The sequence below is a fragment of the Eptatretus burgeri genome, chromosome 1, assembly GCF_056783735.1.
Source record: "Eptatretus burgeri isolate ZD-2024b chromosome 1, Ebu_testis_v1, whole genome shotgun sequence".
NCBI lineage: Eukaryota > Metazoa > Chordata > Myxini > Myxiniformes > Myxinidae > Eptatretus > Eptatretus burgeri.
Window position 1 is genome coordinate 112,926,271 of NC_140961.1, and position 22,516 is coordinate 112,948,786.

Here is a 22,516-nt window from a genome sequence, read left to right on the forward strand (position 1 = left end):
ACCTTTCTATATAAGGTGCCCCAGATGACAGTACATGTCAGAGCAGACACTCACCTATGAAGTCCAAGGAACTGTTTGTAGAACTCCGAGATATAATTGAGGAGGCATAGATCTGGAGATGGGTATAAAACAATATCTAGAGTGTTGAAATTTCCCAAGAGCACAGTGAGCTCCATCATCAGGAAATGGAAAGAATATGGAACTACCCAGACTCTTCCTCGAGCTGGCCGTCCAACCAAACTGAGCAAATGACCAGGGCCTTGGTCAGGGATGTGACCAAAAACCCATTGACCACTCTGACAGAACTACAGAGTTCTTTGGCTGAGAAGGGAGAACCTACCAGAAGGACAACAATCGCTGCAGCATGTCACAAATGGGGGACGGAGACGAAAGAGGAAATAACTTTCGTAAGTGTAAAGTTTTATTTAGTGTTAAATGGATGATTCAAACCATTTTAAGATTGGAATCATGAATCTGAACAAATGATTCAAAATGGATGAATGAATTGCAAATGGTGGAGCAACAAAATCTGAGGTAAACGTATGTATGGAGGAATAACAGAAATGATAAATAAAGATTATTCATTGCTCATGACTAACCAAACTGTTGAGGTTGTAAAACAATACCACGACGTTAATCAAATTCAGTGAATTCCGACAATAAATCTCCGGTTTGTTTGTTTTTGTAAAGCAAAAGTTTGTAAACATCACAACTTGCAAACAACTTAAAAGGAAAACAAACTTGGTTGAGAAAACTTAGGGAAAGTGTTCATCATCATGAGAACAAGGCCATTTGTCCACATCGTTCAACTACGAATCCACGAGCATTCCAAAAATTCCAAAGTCCCGTTCTAACCGCCCCCCCCCCCTTTTTCCAAAATAAAATAAATGGGGAAATTTATTCAGCAGTTCAAAATATGAAAAAAGGATGCATATGCTGATGACCTTAACCCCACCATATACGAAGGAGAAGAAATGTTTTTGTGATGATGGTCATGAAAACCACATTATACAAGTGGTTCAAAAATTATTAATTTTTTTTTCCTTTTAATTAAGAGGAAATTGAAGGAGAGGGAGGGGAAGGGAGGGGACATTTGAAATGGATTTCGATTCGTAGCCGTTTTTGTAACAATGTGCATTTTCACCACAATGCATCATCAGCTCAAGTCAAAACCTCTTCGGGAAAATTAAACATTGTATCAATGTTTCCACTTAACACTTCAAAAACGATGCATAATTATGTTCGCTCAGGACAAATAAATGACGTAAAGTGCTTCATTCGATTTAGAATGCACTAAATAGCTGATTGGGCATGTATCCCAGATGCAGGAAAGAGCTTTGGGCTTGTGTTTCCAGTGCGGCGAGTTCCTGCACTGTCGGAGCCAGGGCGTCCACATGGCCCTTGTACATCGACGCTGTGAAAGGCAACAAATAAAACAGTTCATTATACCTAGCTTGCATACACCACCTCTAAAGCACTGCACTATGTACGGGAGCCCCTTCTGCATCAACGCTCATGATCAGAAAGTATAACAAGGGCAACTAGAAAGCATCTGAAAATGCAAAGCCCGTCTGCATCCGCTTGTACTCAAACTATAGTTGATGAAAACGACAGTTAAAAAGACAATTGTACATTTTATTCATTTGTGTTCAACATCTCATAATGAAGGTTTGATGACAAAAGCTACGTTGATAAAAAAAAAGTGTTACGGACTTTACATGCATACTGAATCTCAATGGTAAACAAGGATTTTGATTAAAACTTTTATGGCTGGTCTCCCACTTCACTGATAATATCATCCGTGCAATTCTATATTCTCAACTCACCTCCTTCTGTCTTGCGCCTCCCATACACAACTTTACCATCAAATTCATTGACGGGTACTTTGATATCTGGCTCCACCTGTTCGATAGTCATTTTAAGATGCTCTTCTATATCAGCCAGGTACTGCAAGTAAAGAGTTAGACAACCTCTGTGGAACATCCCCTGCTTTCACCAAGATAAATATTTAATGCATTTGCAAAACCATCACAACTATCATGTGGCAGCAGCATACATATGTGGAACATCCTGTTTCCTCTCCATAATTCGTCCTTGTTAGTAAAGTACAAAATTCCACTACTTTTATAATTGTGCATTCTATTATTTTATCACAAAATGTACCGTTTTCAATTGCTTGAAACCCATGCAATCCATTGACATGCTGGCAATGTTCAATCTAGAAAAATCTATCCTGTGGCTTACCTGCTGTTCGTTGTACCAAATGGTGCAGCCACCTTCACTCTTCAGCCTCGTGTTATAACATCCACGGCCACGGTTGGGACACACATGATACCACACCTTGACAAATAAAAGAGAGTACAGGTGATGTATAATAAATTGGGGTTGGGAGGGGGGGAGGTGGGACACCACTAATTTAATGCGGAGCACAATTAACAGGTTGTTCGGGTGTTCTGAAAATTGTCAATTGGGAAGAGCTGCATATCTGGTTTTAAAGAACAACCCAACACCTGCAGAGCATAATCACTTTACAATACAAGTACACATTACCTTTTCTTTTTCTTTTGACACCAGCGATAAAGCAAGACCCATACTGCAAGATACAGAGACAATGAAATTAAAGTAAGAGACCGTTTACGGTACATACAGCTAATTTCCAATTAATTTTATTACATCTCCAGATTATATGGTTTGAACAAATATGATCTTCAATGATTATCATTGTAAAGATGCAACAGCATAAGCTGACTCTTCTTCCAGCAAAAAATTCAAATGGCGGATAAAACTTGAGACGACGACAAAGGCAGTTCACTGACATTCAATCCAGCACAAACATGGTCAATCCAAAGAAATAATGGTCAAATGTAAAAGTGTACCGCTCAGCTCTTCCGACACGGCCAATGCGGTGCACATAATTCTGCTTTTCATCCGGAAGAGTGACGTTTATGACTGCAACAAGAAACCCATCAAAAACATTACTTGTAAAACTGCAAACGCCTCCTTCCAAGCTGAGCCAATCAGGTTCCATTATTTGTCCCTCACCAAAAGGAATGCCACCGATGTCAATGCCACGAGCTGCAACATCCGTGCAAATAAGGAAGCGCACAATTTTCTTCTGCAAAATAAACGCAATTTACACACACAAAGACGAACAAATACTTTTCAAAAGTTTGATAAAAAGTCTGTTGCTATATAAAATTAACCATTCATAAGAACACAAGCCCATGATTCCCATTTGACTGATTATCAGCAATAATAACAATGAGAACGACACTCGGTAGAGCACATACCTCCACCAGGCTGAACACGTTACGTTTTGTATCCCACTGATGGGCCGGATCTGGAACTGGACCTGAACAAAAATCTAAATCGGCTTGTTCATGTCACCGAATCCACCAAGTTTAATAAAAACTTGTCCACAACTTGTTGAGATATTGTGCGATATATTGTTTGTGGTCCCATCCCTCAATGGTGAAGAATCATTTGACATATTCTCAGATCCAGATCTTCACCAATATTGAACCAATTTGTCCTTGTCACACACCCAACCTGTCCACTAAATTTTGTCTGAATCCATGCGTAACTTTTTGAGATATCCTGCTCACAGCAGACAGACAAAATTAGAGAGTTCATAGAACATGATACCCTGCACAGTGTTAAGTATGTGCAAGAGGGCCTTGGCATTTGTGGAGGTTACTTTTGTGAAAATCCCAATGAACTGAAAATCTACAAATGCAAAAATGGGGTGAGGGACTTCAAAAATTGTCCAACTGTACCCTTAATTAACATGTTTGTGAATTATTTTTGTGCTATTTATTTTCCTCAATAAGAGTTGTTAAAAACATAAAATAAAGTTTATTTTCTTTCATTGTTATTATTCCGTATGCACCCTGTGGCTGCTCGTTGCATCACTGCTGGGAGCACGGCTGTGCCACTGATGTAATGCCCCATTTTCAGTAAGTTGGGACTCATTTTGCCGACCTCAGAAGGATGACAGGCTGAGTCAACCCATCTGGTGTTATGCAATGGCACGACAAGGGCTCAAACGAAAGACACTAAGATCTTAAGCCAGCCACCTTAACCATTAAGCCAACATCAGGCTCATTTTCCTGCATGAAGAACATAAAATAAAGTCAATTTTCTTGAGTTATCAAGATCATGAAACTATATACACGCGCGCGCGTGCGCACGTGCACACACACACACACACACACACACACACACACACACACACACACACACACACACACACACACACACACACACACACACACACACACACACACACACACACACACACACCATGGTCCATCCGTCCATCTGTCCGTCTGTCAGTCAGCCATATGTGTGCATTCTGACATCCTTAATAACAGTCCGTTTGATGTTTGGAATTATTTTCACTTTTGTTTGACTGCCAGGTAGGCAGAGTAAGATTATTATCTCACTCGTCTCTGTGCATGTGCGATCGGGTCACATTCAGAGCCAATGTATGGTAAAACTAAACACTTGTCTTTCTATTCATGTTCAACATGTACATTTGATATAATAAGCTGTTCCTCGACCATAAACTGATGACAGATGGACAGACGGGACAGACACGAACCAATTGCATCACCGCATTTTTCGCTTCGAGTGCACGGGGTAACAAGGGTGAAAACATAGCCTCCATCCACCTTTGGTGGCAGAAGTAATAACCTCCAATAAAGGAGGCAAAAATAAAAACAAGAAGTGTGCCAAATGACAGAAGTCTGGCATGTTTGACAAAACTTTTCTTAACAAAATGTGCAATTTGACCTTGAAGTTCTCGAGGTTGGTTTTGCGCTCTGGTGGCTTTCGGTCACTGTGAAGGCAGACACAGGAGAACTGGTGGTCCTTTTTGCCAGGACCTGGAGTGAGAGAAAAAAGCCAACATGAAGGTCTTCATGAACAGTTGCTGCGTTTCAACACACAAGTGCTGCATTTGATTTGACATTACCATTCTATATGAATCACAGCTCAAAATAACAGTGCAGCATGCAATCCTCGTTAAATCTGCTCAGAACCTTCAAGACATAACGAATGCCTAAAGGTTTTGATGACTCGGCAAGTCACTAAATAAATGACTGAAACATTTTATAATGAGAAATATGGAGACAGGATGAACATAGTAGTGTACTGAACAACCTACGGCCTGATAAAATTATCTTGGAGATATTGTCCACACATTAACATTCGTCAAATTCTGGCATAGTGTGACAACATGGCCATTGATTCTCTGCACCACCTGGGACACGTCACGATGACAGTTTATAGATGTGTAGTGAAAAAAAAAAAAATCAGACTAGACATTGAAAGGTGAGTATGCTACCTTGAGCTATCCTATCAGCATTTGCCTCTTGTATGTGTGTGTTGCAAGTTTGTGGCTTTCAATAAGTATCCAGTGCATTAGTGATGCATTTCAGTTCGTGGTGCATTAAATAATCCGTTTACTGGTGTGTTTTTTATGCCCAAATTTTCCATTGCAGATACACCTGAAAGACTTCCATGAAAAATATCTGCTTAGTCACTTATGGAGGTGGGTGGGGGAGAGGGGTAGGGGATGGGGGTGGGATGGCTCAGATGCATGGGCTCACACTATAACTTCATGTGAAGTCACTTCAATCTTTATAATTATCCTCATCGTAAGGAGAAATGTTTTTTTGGGGGTTTTCTTTTATCACTGCAGTTCTTCCTTATTTGCACTGCCAACCCAACATATTTCATCAACAGTCATACCTCGTTTGCAACTACAGGCAGTTTGTGAGCTTATCAAGCCACTGGTGTTTTCCATGTTCATGGAAACCCAAAACCACAACTTCATGGAGCAATTGCAAGAAAATCCCATCATCCGTGGGTTTGTGAAAACCTCAATCAATCCGGATAGAACTTCCAAAGTATGTCTGAATATCACCACGTCCTTTGTGCTTCCCGTATCCTTTAAAGGCTTCTACTTTTATGAGATTAAAATTTAAAAAAATCTCACCTGTGTCCGAAGGAAGCCGTTCACAGGTTGGCCTTTCTTAAATGAAATTGTCAAAGCCAAGAAATGAACGAAACCCACAAGAATTACACTCCAATTACCTTTTAAAACTTTCGAATTACCTTTTAGAATCACCCTTTAAAATTACTCTTTCGAACTACACTTTAGAACCATCTATAATTACCCTTTAAAACCATTTAGAATCCACTGGAATTACGCTATATAATTACCTTCTAGAAGTACTCTTTGGAACCCTGAAGAACACATTAGAATTCCTAGCGGGCCTGTTGGTCCATCGGACCAAATTTTAACTGGTTTTCATGGCCTTGTTGCATACCTGCCTGCTGTAATGCTTCAGTATTGGTTTGCCTTTCATGAAGCTCAGATGTGCTTCAGGGCCAGGGCAGAGATTATACATTTGTTATTATTCTTGCCAAATTATACTACTATTGGTGTTGTTGTTTATAAATAAAGGCTTGGTTACTATGTTATCATTATTTTGCAATTTATTTTGCAAATACAATGTTTCAACCACTTATCCTGAGATCCCTGTCATTGCCCCTACATTCCATGTCCCAAACCTCAGAAACCGATCTCCACGTGAGGCATAATTCCATGCCGTGGAAGGATCTATTAACACCTTAACGTGCATGGCGTGCATTTAAAACATGGGAATTCTTCCCGGTTCTTTGTAGTTAATTTGCGTAATTAACTCAAGGGATCGTGACAATTGGGTGGTCACTAGACTACCCTTATTCTCAGGTTTCCGTCTGTCTGTTTGTTTGTATGTAATGGCCAGCTCTGGAGGCCAGAGGAGTTAACTGATTTTGATGAAACTTGACTGGTAGGTTCATACCAATATCTAGTTGTATGACTTTGAGTACCGTTGCTAAGGATGCCACCGTTGCCTAGCAACGGGACTTTGAAATGTTTGAAAAAATCCGATTTTTTTTTTCCAAAAATCAAAAATCGGCTTCTGCGTTTTTATGCATACTATAATGAACCTCTTTGTCAAAAATTTTCAGCCCGATCCGTCAAAAACTGTATGACTAGTATGCAATTATATTACTATATGCTTTCACCCCAACGTTCGCGTTGGGATTCCCTAACGTAGGGTTAGGGAATCGAACACAAATGGTGAATGGACAGTTGCTCGTCATGTTCCTTTATGGAACAACGAACGGCAAAAATGCCATCTGGTGTGTTCTCTTATCTACATATTTCAAATTCGCCTTAGTCTAGCGACCACCCATGTCGCCTACCGGCTTGTTCCTGTAAAAACTCCACAAAAAATATGCCCCGTACGCGCACGCACACCCTCTTTTTCGCAACAGATGCAGAAATCTCGTGTAATTTATCGTGGCCCTGAAACCAAACAATATGTTGTATTTATAACAGCCTTCTGCACCCCACCCTCTTCCCCACACAGCATTATTAATGGTAAATATCATCATTTTAAACTTACCCTCGACATTCACAAGCCCCAGATATGACCTTCCCATTGCTGTTTAGAAGCATCCAAACCAGATACGGTGTTTCCGTCAGGGAAGTGTACCGGTACATCTGGCTCCCACATAAATATAGCTGGCACAAGCTTTGTGCATTTTCACATCGTGAAGATGTCCTTTGTCGAAGAGTTGATAACCATGATGTTGTTGGTTATCAACTGCACAGCGTCATCTTTCCAATTGCAAACATTCATCAAATTAGAGCGTATGTGAAGATCCTGAAGCTAAACCTTGTATGGCAAGTCACGGGAGATTCAAACGCTTTAAGAAACGCAGCAATTTTCATCGTATTAGAGTTAGCGAAGAAGCTGCTGCTACTGAAGGAGCCAAAAAGAATTCCCAAACTTAAAAAAACAAAAAAAGATTATTGAAGAAGGTGGCTATACAGGTTAGCATATGATAAATGTTGATGAGACCTGTCTTCACTGGAAATGTATGCCAACGAGAACATGCGTTTACAAAGATGAACAATACCCCTTAGCCAATTCAGTCTGAGGGGTAAAAAAACTGCACCTGGATTTAAACCTGCTAAAGATCGTTGCACTCTCCTGTTTGGTGGAAATACTGAAAGCGACAAGTTAAAACCTTTAATGGATTATCATCAGGAGACACCAAGAGCTTTGAGGGGCCATTAAAAGGATCATCTTTCCGTTATCTGGCGATCGAATGCTAAATGATGCATAACAGGTGCTGTTTTCCTGGAATGGTTTAATGTTTATCTTCAAAAGTAACTTAAAGATTATTGTGTGAAAGAAAATATATCCCTCAAGATCCTCCTGATCCTTGACAATGCTCCTGGTCATCCTCCAAATATTGCTGATCTTTCAGAGAACAATAAAGTTATTATTCCATTGCCCAACACAAAATCGTTAATCCAACCCGATCGATTAAGGTGTGATAGCCGCATTCAAGGTGTATTATTTACGCCAAACATTCGCCAAGTTAATTAACGACACAGATGGTGAATTAAGGAGTTTTGACGTTCCTTCAATATCAAGAACGTGATTGATATTATTGGCGATTGGTGGGCTGAAGTATTGTCTGCCTGCCTGAAAGGTGTTTGGCAAAACTTGTGGCTTGAATGCGTGCATGACTTCAACCTCCAGAGCAGCAGATGTGCAGCACCATATGGCTCAATCACCATCATTTTCAAACGAACGTCCTGATGACCCTATGCCCCTGCCCACCCCAACAATCCCACCGCCACACCTCGCAACCACCACCATGTTAAGGTGAATAAACTTTTATTGCATTTATAATTGTTTTCAAAAAATATTATTACCATTTGTATTTATAATTGTATTCTATTCAGCGTATATTTGCATACAGTACATCCTTTCCGTATTCACTTTCTCCACATCCCTATCTCTATCTATATCTCTATACATCTCTCACATGCAACCCTCAACTTTTATATTATTTCTTATGGGAAAGTAATTTTCGCAAAGTGTGATTTCATTTAACACGGTATTTTTCAAGAATTCATTTACCGTGTTAAGCGAGGAATTACTATACAACATTATGACAATGCATAATTTTTGGACTGTGTAATGACAAAGCTTGAGACAAAAGTTTTATGACTCAACAGGTTTCTTAAAATAACAAATTACAAAACGATGAAGCATTTTATCCTCCACCTGACTCCCAGAAATGCCTAACAAATCATGGAGCTGTACAAGCAACACTAGAAAGACATGCAATCAATGGAAGTGTTGGCTGGAATTTTAAATATGATACTCACCACCACCGAGTTGAATGAAAAGGCGTTCGAGGTTGTCACAGTCCAGCTTTGTACGGCAGAAGATAATAGCCTGATCCATTTTGTGTTCACTGATGGCTCGAACTACAAACTCTCCCTTCAATAACTTGACTGCCTCTGACCACATCTCTAATAACATCAAGAGCAAAGGTTACGGCGTTCTCATAAAACAGTTGCAGGAAAAACTCGTAATAAAGTTGCATTTGCAAAGATCCTTTCAATGAAGAATATGTGACAACCAGCAATGCCTTGAAGTTAAAGCAGTAAAACACAAATTAAAAAAAAAATAAAATCTTGCAAAGTACTAAACGGTAATTAAGGCACAGCCAGAGGTCATTGGCTCATGATGCCATATCCACAATCACAGCTCTACCATGTCCTCAAGGTAAAGCTAATACAGGTAACACAAAGGAGCTAGAGGAAATTTGGCATAAGCACCCAATGGCCTGCACATTTCAAATTATACTGAAGGTTGTTTAACATTCACAATCCAAGTACAGTACTATAAGAACCATTGAGAAAAATGCATTTTGGAAAACCAAAGTCTTTCACAATACGATGGATTGTTTACATTATTTAAATCAGCTCACAAAACACTGACCAGGTGTGTTGGCTCCAGGTCTTATGTTGTCCTTTTGATGAACTCCATCCGTCTAAAAGACAACAAAAAAATGATTGCAATCTGATGAGTACAAGTGCTTAACAATTGGTTGTACAGATTAAAAACAAATTAAAGTTTGAACATGTTGTTAATAAGGCTCATTAATGGGAATTGATGCAAGTACTGTAGTACCTTTTGCTTGTTCTCTCGAGACCTGGCTACTTTATCAACCTCACTGGCACAAAACCTCTGCAAGCTTTCTTTTACCGAATTCGCTCATGCTTGGCCTTAATCGCACCTTCAGTTACACAGTGTGGTCGACATATCTTGTTACCTGCTGCCAGCAAACGACATTCTCTTGTCTATTTGTTTTCTTTCAGTAATGCTCATGAGGTTGGTTTGTGTTGTGAATGAAAATAGTAATATTGATACGATTTCAACATCAGTGGAATAAATTGAAATAGGGTGAAAATATAGAAACTAGAATGGCACTTGGGAAAGCATCTACCTCCGCCAAGCTGAAGAGTTTACGTTTTGTACCTCACTGATAGACCGGATTTGAATCCTGACCTGAACCAAAATCAAATTGTCTTGTTCTCGTCACCTTACCAACTCATTCACCACATTTTGTCACAAGTCGTCCACAACTTTTTGAAATATCATGATATACATCTATTTTTTGGCCCCATCTCTCAACGGTGAAGAATCACTTAAAAAAAGTAATAAAAAAAAAAAAGTAAAAAAAAAAATTATCCTTTCCGGATTTGGATCTTCAAGAAAATCAAATCAATTAGTCCTTGTCGCACAACCAACGTGTCCACTAAAATCGTCTGAATCCGTCCACAACCTTTTCATATATCGTGTCACGTGTCGGTATTAGCCCCGATCTCTCAGTGGTGAAAGAAATCACTTAAAAAACTAGAACGGGCACTCATAGAGTGCATACCTTCGCCGCCACTACTTTTTTTGTTCTTGGTATGAGTGTGGGGAACTGGTTTCATATGAATGGTCTTATGACACAAACCACATATCTATAATGTCATGACCCCCCGCCCGCCCCGACTTTCGGGGGCTACGGACTAAACAACAATCAACTCACGTCGTTTTGGCGAGTCTTCACTCGCAAGCTCGGTGAATACAACGTTTAAACAAGAGAAGGTAATCTCGTTTGATGCTGGTTTCATGCAAATCGAATAAGAATTGACTGAGTTATGCCAAAAACCGCATATTTTTCAAGGGCGTGACCCCCCCCACCCCCGACATTTTACCCCAACCGGTGACATGTGTTATGACGTCATTGTGTCACAAGATTGGGCATTAAATTCTGAACATTTTGGTGCTGGGTTCATGTAAAGCGGACAAGAATTGACCGCATTATGACAAAAACCGCATATTTTTCAAGGTCGTGACCCCCCTGACCTTTGACCCCTAACCGGTAACAAGAGTATGGGCGTCATTGTGACATATTGCATATCACAAGATGAGGCGTTGAATTCTGAACATTTTGGCGTGAGTTGCATGCAAATTGAATAAAAATTGACCATGTTATCGTAAAAAGACGATTTTGACCTTTTTGTGACCTTGACCTTTGACCCGAACGATCCCAAAATCTAATCACCAATCATCCCACCAAATTTCATGCAATTCGGTTTAATACTTTTTGAGTTTTACGAATCACAAGATTACAAATAAATAAATAAATAAATAAATAAATACATGCCGACCAAAACATAACCTTTCGCAGAATGCGAAGGTAATTATAGCATACCGATTTGGATCTTCAACAAAATCGAATTACTTTGTCTTTGTCACACACCCAACCGGTCCACCAAGTTTCGTCCAAATCCGTCCGCAACTTTTTGAGATTTTGTGCTATATATCGGTTTTAGCCCGATCTCTCAATAGCGAAAAAAATCACTTCAAAAATTAACAGATCCGGATCTGGATCCAGATGTTCACCAAAATCGAATCAGTTCGTCCTTGTCACACAACCAGAGTGCCACAACCGAATTGGGTAGGCAGGTGCTTGCCGTTGACATTAACTGCAACATTTCATTGGTGACAATGTCAGGTCATTCAGTTGACCTTTGCTATTCTTAAGCTTTGCAAGTGCAGTCGAGAGTTCCACGACTGTATCCATCCATCCATACATCGGGACCATACTCTATGCAGAGCGTTGGTGATGCCTTAGCAGTCCCCTTGGCTATTGGGCACACTCCTGGATGGGTCGCCACTTCGACATAGGATACCAGCAAGCTGGCACTCATTTTGCCGACCTCAGAAGGATGACAGGCAGAGCCAACTGTATATGGCTTGCATAAATGGTGTGTCTCCTGAGCTGTGTCGTTACCACAATGTTCAGTACACCAGACTGAAAGATTTTATTTACTGACCATGCAGGGGACTTATGTTAGTGTATTATTGCATGCAGCACTGTTTTTCTGCAGTTGCTGATTATCATTTCCTTGCATTGTAGTATTCTGATTTTGAGAAGTTTGTCTGTCGAGCAATACATGGGTTTGCAGTTTATGGTTTTGAGTTCTGACAGGATGGGACAGAGGTGCTGGGGATGGGTAAGAATATGCGACACACTTATACCTTTGAGTTTTATTCTCGACCTGATTATAAACAGTCAAATCAGTGCTTGACAGGTAGGGTACACCACCTCTGAGCTTGATTTTCTTGCATCACAAGGTACACTATATCTCTGAGCTAGATTTCACATCTGACCGCATTTGATGGTGGTCTGCAACGGTGTGTTTCATGAAGAATAGAATAGTTATTGCTGGCACGCCGGCCAAATTCCAAATCACTGCAACCTTCAGTCGAATAACAGGACTGGCCATCCAGTTTGTGAAAGATTTGCGTCAAAACATTCCCCAGCCGATCCTACAAGAACGTGGAAAAAGTGGGGTCGTTAAAGAAGTAGCAGCAGTCACAGCAGAAGCAGCAGTGTTTATGACTGAGCAATTACAAATCATGTTATGAAGGTTAAAGGTCATAGCTCGATTACCTCCACCACCAAAGGTGGGTAGAAGTTATGTTTTCACCCTTGTCTGTTTGTTTTTCTGTGAGCAAGATATCTCTAAAAGTTGTGGACGGATTCAGATGGAATTTGGTGGACCGGTTGTGTGTGACAAAGACAAAATAAGAAGATTTTGTTGAAGATCCAGATCAGTATGCTATAATTTTTTAAGCGATTCTTCATTATTGAGTGATACGGCTAAATACGATATAAAGCACGATATTTCAAAAAGATATGGACTGATTCGGACAAAACTTGGGGAACAGGTTGGGTGTCTGCGAAGGATGAATCAATTCGATTTGGTGAAGATCCAGATCCAGAAACGAGAATTTAAAATTAAATTTTAAGCAATTCTTCACCATTGAAAGATGGGGCTAAAAACGATATACATCACGATATTTCAAAAAGTTGTGGACGAGTTATGACAAAACTAGGTGGATGAGTTGGTTAGGTGAAAAGAACAAGCAGATTCGATTTTTGTTGAGGTCCGGATCCAGATTGCGGAGCCAAGTGGCTTAATCAGTCAAGCAAGAACTCCATCGAAACATCATCATCAGACCCATATGCAGCTTCTCAGTGTAATACAAAAAGGAGACTGCTCAGCCTGGTGGGTGTATGTGCTCTCCCGAGTGCCATTCTCGTTTTTGCATGTGGCTTGCTTGGTTTTCTGAATAACGCTTTTGAGTTTCTTGGATGTAGAGTTCAAGGTGGTGTGCTATTCTGCCAATCCCAGTTGTTGTGAAAGGTATGCATATCCAAGGGGTGCAAGACTGCCTCTAATTCTCCTCTATACACTGCCATTTCACAGAGCTAGTTGGAACATTGGGAATATAGGTTGTTTGCTGTTATTACGATAGGATAGCATATCATAGCAGGCATTTTTTATTTATTTATTACAGTGGTTGGGTGGTATTGGTGGAAATCATTGCATCACCTTCAAAGACAAAAACAAAAAAACGAGTCTGCATCTTGAAATCAAAATGAGAAGGGATCAGCTACAGTCTTGGGGTACGAGCCTATTACATTGGCTACGAATGGAACATAGTTGAGCGATCACCGCCCAATATTTATGCAACACATCAGTACATCTTCAATGTATGCCGGTGAGAAACTAGGCAATATCGAGTAAATTCGGTGGTATCCGAACCTCCAAGACAAAAGGTGGCGTCTCTGTTAGTCACGCTCCAGCGGTGTTCACTTATCCTCTCTTTTCGCGCCACCTTTTCAAATCATATTGCCTGGCACCTGGCCAGTCATACGAGTCAGTTATATGAGATATTGCTGCAGGTTGATCACAGGACAGAAAATCGTATCATGATTGTATTTGCTGATCCATTGTATATATTGTTGTGGTTTCCCGCCGGCACGTCGCCACGAGCACGATCCTCGATGAAGCAGTGGGGCCGTCTCGGCTTGATCGCCTGGAATTTACACATCGCCGGCCCGGGTAAGCCCGGGTCAACGGGTCCTGGTTATTTTGGACCGAAATATGCCAATGGGGAGATTACATGGGGTAGGGTTAATTGCCAACTTCAACTTACCTAAGTACCCACGTGATCCAGCTACCGGGGTACATCACTCTCGGCGGAACTCGTACGGAAGCGAGCCGCTTAAGCAGCCCGTTCCGTGTGCGCAGCCGAGCGGTGATATCGCCGAATTCCACCGGCCCGATTATCTTGTGACCCTCCAAATGGCTGACTAATCCCTCACATGCAACATGCTCAGTTAATGAAAGAATTGACGCGACGAGCTGAAAACATTTAACAATTGGGGTTTATTTATACAGTAATCGGGGAACTAGGGAAGCACGCAAGAGCAGAACTATACCGAAAATAATAAATGCAATGCAATGCAATCATTTACAGCACACAAAGCACTTAACAGTTCTCTACTTGTTAGACGGGCCCACGGACACATGTACGCGCGCACGCGCGCGCACACACACACACACACACACACACACACACACACACACACACACATATACACACACACACACACACACACACCCAATAAATGGTGGCTGATGCCTTGAATAAAGACTTCAGCTCGGAGGGACAGATGAGCTGAAACCCAGAACCTATCTCGAACCTCTCCACCTCGTGTAGTCTTCAAGCTGTTCAGACCCGGGCTCCAGTGAGGGCGAGCTGGATCCATTCGCCGTGAGCCGCGGTCCTTCCCGAGCTCCAGCGGATCCCCTCACGCTCCGGACCACGTGCTGGTGAGACGAAACACCGAGCCTTCTGGAAGATGCGTTGCTTTCCAAGTAGAGCCAGCCAAACCAAGATGAGGCCACGAAGCAGAACAAAGGCCGGACCAAGATTACTCAGAACCAGCACGACCCTTTGAACTACCGACTGCACAGCCAACTCGAAGAAGCACCAGCAGAACAACAACCTCGAACTAGCTCGAGCCCTTGAAGCAGGCAGACACTCCATGACCACCAGACTGAATAAGAACCACGACATCCCGAACCAACTCCTTTGATGAACAACTCTCCGACGAACTCATGACAACCAACCAGCCACAACCCACTCTTCCGATGAACAACCCCCAACAAGACCCCAGAACCAACTCGAGCCAAGCAGAGTGTCCCTTTTTTTATTCCCATCGGCCCTCTCCCGGCGTAACTCATGCCCTCATGCTCCATCCCCCACTCAACCACGGGTGGTAGGGAGTTGTTTACGTGATGCAGTCATTGCATCATGGGACGGGAGGGTTCTTCTTCCTCTTTGCAGAAGAAGGGGAGGGTCGTTCTTCTTTGTGTTCTGATCGAACCCTAACTATTAAAATGAATCACAGTGCATTTAATCGATTTTTACCCATTAAACAATGGAAGGCGAGCTATCTATGGAACATGTACTTACCGAGATAACTGAGCTAAACAACCTGAATGATGAGTGCGATAATAGTTTCCAGATTCGCAACAATATCGTCATTGGTAAAGCAATATGAAAAAGTGGATGAAGAGAAGATCTCGTAATTCTCAGATTTCACATTACAGTGATGAATAGGAAGCAAAATTGAGTCTCTGAAATGATAAACCTTAGAAAACAACAAAGTTGTGCTTTCATTTATTTCCCTCCACAGAAGATAATTCATTCAAACAAGTGAAGTATTGAACAAGTCACAACATTGGCTCACCCTGATGCGGTTTTGGCCCAAGCGTTCCCACAATTTATCCGCTTTCGGATTTATTGGAACCACGACATGGTGCACCGTTTCAGGCACGGAGTCTTCTCCCTTGAGGTCCACCCATACAGGGAAGTGCATGATTTTCTCGGCGAGCTTCTTCACATCAAATGAATGAAGTGTGGCTGAGCACACAATCACCTAAACACAAGAAACCTCAATGCTGCAACAGTGACAATACGTTTTGGGTACAACAGAGGCCGGAGAAATTATATGGTTAAAGCTGAGACGATGCAAACTTGAATAGCAAGTTGTTACATTTGTCAGGGTCTGTTTCAAACATACATATGATGAAAATAAATAAATGGAATTTTATCTACACATATAAATTATAGATACAGCTATACATATAGAGACAGCTACACATATAAATTACATTTAACTCTTACATTCCACTCACACAAGGATACACAAGGAACATGGATGCAAGAGGAGGCCATTCGGTCCATCATAGCTACGCCACATCTCCACCTAATCAATTCGATCCAACAGTTAACAAACTGAAATTCACTCGGGGAGGGGGTGAGGGTGGAGGAGTGGGGATGATGACAGTGGGGCAAACACAGACATCACCAGGGTGTTTTGTACATTGCTACTCCCTCTACTATTTTATCTTTCCTGTCACTCCTATATATCTTGCAGCCTTCTAATGCTATCCTCCAACTACTCTCCTCAATAAACCAAGTGTCACTTACTGCAAGTACATCGTACTCCTCACTATCTACTTTAACTTTAAGCTTTTACATATTCATATTTAAATTCCTGGTATTGGTATGTGATATATATTTTAAACTTTTTCCTTTCTGTAAATATTTTTTTGTTGCCTGGTCATACAAATCGTATTATCAGCACCACCTTCCTCAAACCGAAAAAAAGAAGTCGTCTTCATTCCCTCTTCAATTCCCACTGCAAACCTCACTGCTTCCTTTATGTTTAACACATGGCCATCATTCTGGAACACACCCTTTGCTTCCAAAAGATTCCCATTGCTTCCTCAACCCTTAAACCTTGCTTGTCTACACCATTCTTGCAACTATAAGTTCACATCTATCGCTCCACCTATGAATTGTATTCTATTTCCTATTGTTAGAGGAATACTGGAAAACATTAACTCACAAGCCCTTACTTTCAGTTGGCTCTCCAATATCCTGTACCTATTTCATTTTAATCCTCCCAATAAACTTCCCCAATACAATTTTCTCCTGTGTATATCAAAGCCAACGTCTTCCTGCCATGAGTCGAGATATCCCTTACTCCCGTTCCCTTGAAACAACACAACTCCGTATCTACGATCCTTTCTGCAGAATGAAGACTCCACTTATTTAACGAGAGTGAAGTCAATGGCGTGCCATCACAAATCCCCATGTTTCCTACCGATAGTAAAGTTGAAAGATGGCATAAAGTTGCACCAGGAATGACCCAATATTAATTTTTGAGTGAAATTTTCTTTTCCTATTTTGATCCCTGCAACCCTAAGTCCCCACACCCACGATGCATGAAACAGGGATCAAATCCCCCCCAAAATCGTTACATATTCATGCATCTCCCACTGTTGATTGTATATAGTGCCTTCACAGAAAGTTTTCACACCACCAGACTTTTGCCACATTTTGTTGTGTTACGGCCTGAATTTAAAATGGATTAAATTTAAATTTTGTTGTCATCGATCTACACAAAATACCCCATAACGACAAAGTGAAAAAAAAGTTTTTAGAAACTTTTACAAATTTATTGAAAATGAAATAAAGAAATATCTAATTTACATAAATATTCAAGCCTGAGTCAATACTTTGTCAAAGCACCTTTGGCATGACAGCATTGAGTCTTCTTGGGTATGTTCATCAGGTTTGTAGATCTGTATTTGTGGTTTTTCTCCCATTCTTCCATGCAGATTAACAGCTCTGTTAAGTTGGATGGGTAGTGTCGGTGAACAGCAATCTTCAAGTCTTTCCACAGATTCTAAATGGGATTGAAGTCTGAGCTTTGGCTGGGCCACTCAAGAACTTTCACATTCTTGTTCTGAAGTCATTCCAGTGTTGCTTTGGCTATATGCTTGGGATCATTGTCCTGTTGGAATGTAAACCTTCGACGCAGCTCCCCAGGGAAAAAAATGGTACAGCTAGAACTATACTATATGTAAGTTGTACTCTCATACACGATAGTTTGTAACAGATCCTACCCACCACAGTAGTCTGTAGAGAATTGCTACAGGAAAGGAATGCTATTTTTGTCTGGGAGTTGAAGGTCTTTTGCACTCTGAAGCAGGTTCTCCTCAAGGATTTGCCTGCATTTGGCTCCATTTATTGTTCCATCGATCCTTACAAGCCTCCCAGTCCCTTCCACTGAAAAGCATCCCCATATCATGATGCTGCCACCGCCATGCATCACGGTATGGATTGTGTTAGATGGGTGAAGAGCTGTGGTCAGTTTCCACCATACGTCACGCTTTGCATTCAGGCCAAAAAGTTCAATTTTCATCTCATCAGACAGCAGAATCTTTTGCCTCATGCTCTCAGAGTCTTTCATGTGAATTTTGCAAACTCCAGGTGTGCTGTCATGTGCCTTTTTCTCAGGAGTAGCTTCCATCAGGCCACTCTCTTATAAAGATTTGTGAAGTGCTGCAGAGACTTTTGTCTTTCTGGCAGGTTCTCCCATCTCAGCCAAGGAACTCTGTAGTTGTCAGAATGGTCAATGGGTTCTTACTAACCTCCCTGGTCAAGGTCCTTCTTGACCAGTTGCTCAGTTTGGTAAAACAGCCAGCTCTAAGAAGAGTCTGGGAAGTGCCATATCCTTTTCCATTTCCTAATGATGGAGCTGACTGTGCTTTTGGGAACTTTCAACACTCTAGAAATTGTTTTATACCCTTCCCCAGATCTCTGCCCCCTCGCAAGTCTGTCTCGGAGTTCTACGAACAGTTCCTTGGACTTCACAGTGGAGTTTCTGCTCTGACATACACTGTCAACTGTGGGACCTAAAATATAAAAGTTGTGTTTCTTTCTAAATCATATCCATCAATTGAATTAGCCACAGGTGGAGTCCACTCAAGTTGTAGAGAGATCTCAAGGATGATCAAAGGAAATTGGATGCACCTGAGCTCAGTTTGGAGTGTCATGGCAAAGGGGTTGAATACATATTAACACAAGACATTTCAGCTTTTCATTTTTCAACAATTTATAAAAAAATCTCTGAAAACATGTTTTCACTGTCGTTATGGGGTATTTTGTGTCGATTGGTGATAAGAATTAAAAATATTTATTCCATTTTAAATTCATGCTTTAACACACAACAAAATGTGGAAAAGCAAATGGGGTGTGATACTTTCTGAAAGCACTGTATCCAAAGTTTAATTTTAAAATGTTTGAAAATGTGCATGTAATTGCATCTTCTGGCATTTGACCCCACCCAGAGAACAGGACCAAAAATGATACTGCTCTTCCAATTTTTTGCCAAGTAATGATCATAACTACCATGTTTGGTGAATTTCTGCCCAACTGTTAAGGAGATGGCATGACAGATGGGGACACACACACACACACACACACACACACACACACACACACACACACACACACACACACACACACACACACACACACACACACACACACACACACACACACACACACACACACACACACAATATCCCCTCATTTTTTTTCAAAAAGCATAGGGATAATAATTGTCACCAAAAAAATAAAAACATTTCCGTGGCCTTAACCCCGCATGCACTCGCTCCAACCACCAAACCGTTTTTTTTTTTTCATTCTTCCGGTCTCAACTACCCTTCCTTCAATTTAACACATTACATTTCCTATCTTTCACAATTAATTTTACGCCACATTCTACCCAATTCACCAGTGAACTTAACATGCAGACCAATCACAATATGAAACAAATATTTTCTCAGACCGAGCTGGGTATATTTTCATAGAATCTAAATCAATAGCAATTTCAGTTTATGCTACGTTAAGGAAAATGTGTCCCTTTTATGCTCAATAGTCAATAGGTCAAGGAATCCATCATCAGTTCCAACATCAAATCTTTCCTCTTCTCCAATGCCTTGATCTCCGATCTTCAATTTGGATTCAGACCAGGTCACTCCACCCTGGACATGCTGCTTCTGCTTTCCCAACAAGAGATAGAGGTCTTCAATGCCAGACATGAGATCAGAACCACTTCCTCCACATATCACGAGCTTTCGATATGGTCTGGCAATCCACCCTGCTCAACAAACTCTGTTCTTATGGTATCCAAAGCAATCTCCACTCTTGCCTTGTGGACTTCCTCTCTGTTGTAGTCAACGCATGGCTCTTAATGGAATTCTCTCCAGGCTGGAGTTCCTCAAGGCAGCGTTGTGGACCCTGTGCTTTTTCTGGTTTTCATCAATGATTTCTCCGACTATGGAAAATCCTCTATCTCTTTGCTGACGATGACCACCCTCTGCCGAACCATCTCTCATTCCTCAGATCGGCAAGCAGCAGCCTCTTAACTCTCTACAGATCTGGATAAAATCACAAACTGGTCAAACACTCGGAACATGTCTTTCATTCCTAACAAATCTCACACTCTCACTGTCTCTCCAAAAGGGCCAGCTGGAAACCAAAAGGACCGTCTACTTTCTCAACAATCCTTTTGAAGAAGTTCTCTCACTATCTACCATGGTCTTTCCTGGGAAAGCCAAAGTTCCAAGCTGGCTGCCATAGCTGGTCACTTTCTGGTCATTCTCCATCATGCAAAGTCCTTCCTTGGCACACCTCAGGTCATGACCACATGCAAAACTTTCATCCACAGCCTGATGGAGTACTCCTCTGGGCTGGTGCTCCTGCCTCACATAATTATTGGTTCCACACTGTAGAAACCAAGGCTTTTAGGATCATTGGTACCTCCCGTGATGAAGCTGCCGTCTTTGGGACTTTCACTCTCTCACTGCAGGCAGGTCGGTGGTATTGCTGTTTTCTACCATCTCCTCTCGGGCCTTGCCCTCCCCCCCCCCTCCGCTCTGTCTGTGCTCTGTCCCCCTAATATTTCTGCAGGGCACTCAAGGTCCGCGAGCAACCCCATTCTGGTGAAACTGCAAAAATAAAGAATTAACCTTCACCCTTTCATTCCACTTTTTCCCTGCCTCTGGAACAAACTCCCACACCTTGTTCAATCCCACTTTTCCCTCCAGGTCTTCAAAACAGCTGTTCACCATTTCATCTCTTCGCCCACCCAAAACCATGATCTTTTCCACCGCCATTAATCCACCCCAAACCCATCTCCTTCAAATTCCATGTTTTCCTTCCTGAAAGTCCCTAGAGTGTCCATCTTATTTATCCCGTGTACCCCGACCCATACCTCTCTCTTCCACAGATCTGATGTCCCTGCTTCCTACTGTTGTTGTGTTTCCTTCTCTCGCCCCCACTCGTCTCCTGCTCCCTTTGTTATATGTTCTAAAAAATATATATACTCTTCATTTTGAAGTTTAACTATTCAGTAGAATGAGAAAATAAACTCAAAGTAAGAAATATTAATAAAATCAGACTTTTCAGTTTTCAAAGGCAAGCAACCTGGCTCGACTAAATTGCTTCACAAGTACCTGCAAACGTTTCCCATCTGATGTGATCTGGGGAATTGCAGCATGGGCACGATGGATAAAATCAGTACAACCCTGCGTAAGTAGTCCATCCTGTGAACAACCAATGGTGGGGGAAGAGGGATGGGGAGGTATGGGGTATGAAACATCAAACACTTTGCCATGTGAGAAATAAGGAACAGGAACTATGTAAGAAGAAACAGCAAGAGGCCCAAATGATGGAATCTTATTGACAAAGCACATAAGCAAAGCTGAAACAAAAAGCAATGTGGCCGCATGAAAGAGGCAAAAAACAAAAAATTGACACTCGTCTTTGATAAAAATTTATTTATCTTAGCCATGTATCAGCACATGCTTTTTACTGGAAACAAGTACAGTGTGTTGTCAGATCCAAAAGGTGAGGATAAATAAATGGGGTGTACCATGATGATCTATGGTTGAGAGATACGATCAAACGAGAACGGCACTCACAGTAGAGAGCATAGTCATGCCTCACGTGCTCATTCTGAACAAAAATACCATCATTAATTGAACATGCTTTGCCATACTATTACGGCCCACGTACTCCTCTCATCCAAGCACCCTATTATGCCGCATACATTGTGAGTATCCATAGCTTTATTGATTATTCGGATATTTAACATCTACCTTTGTGCATATTCAGATTAAATTGCGTCAACAAAAAAATTTCAAACTATATTCACCATGGCTTGTCAAACTGTCCCAAACTGTCGAACTGATCAGTGCTCCAGGCGAGATACTTTTCTAGTCTTAGGGGATTCAATGCATTGACTGGCACTGATAGGGATGGCTATGAGAAATGTATTGGTCCCGATGGGTCTGGAACTGTGAACCAGA

The 22,516-nt window shown here is 41.3% G+C and overlaps 1 protein-coding gene across 1 annotated transcript in view; it reads right to left on the reverse strand.

Annotated features, from left to right (window-relative positions):
• Nucleotides 1-399: 399 nt before the first annotated feature.
• The window catches only part of DDX1 (DEAD-box helicase 1), a 103,034-nt gene continuing 80,917 nt past the window's right edge, over nt 400-22,516 (reverse strand). Inside the window, exons 16-26 of the mRNA XM_085895250.1 lie at nt 21,662-21,751; nt 16,036-16,224; nt 9,867-9,918; nt 9,248-9,394; nt 4,795-4,886; nt 3,043-3,115; nt 2,877-2,949; nt 2,551-2,593; nt 2,245-2,340; nt 1,827-1,947; nt 400-1,414 (exon numbers count right to left, since the gene is read on the reverse strand). Coding sequence (XP_085751376.1) covers nt 1,284-1,414; nt 1,827-1,947; nt 2,245-2,340; nt 2,551-2,593; nt 2,877-2,949; nt 3,043-3,115; nt 4,795-4,886; nt 9,248-9,394; nt 9,867-9,918; nt 16,036-16,224; nt 21,662-21,751 — 1,107 coding nt within the window. The 3' untranslated portion in view covers nt 400-1,283. The remainder of the gene's footprint in view (nt 1,415-1,826; nt 1,948-2,244; nt 2,341-2,550; nt 2,594-2,876; nt 2,950-3,042; nt 3,116-4,794; nt 4,887-9,247; nt 9,395-9,866; nt 9,919-16,035; nt 16,225-21,661; nt 21,752-22,516) is intronic.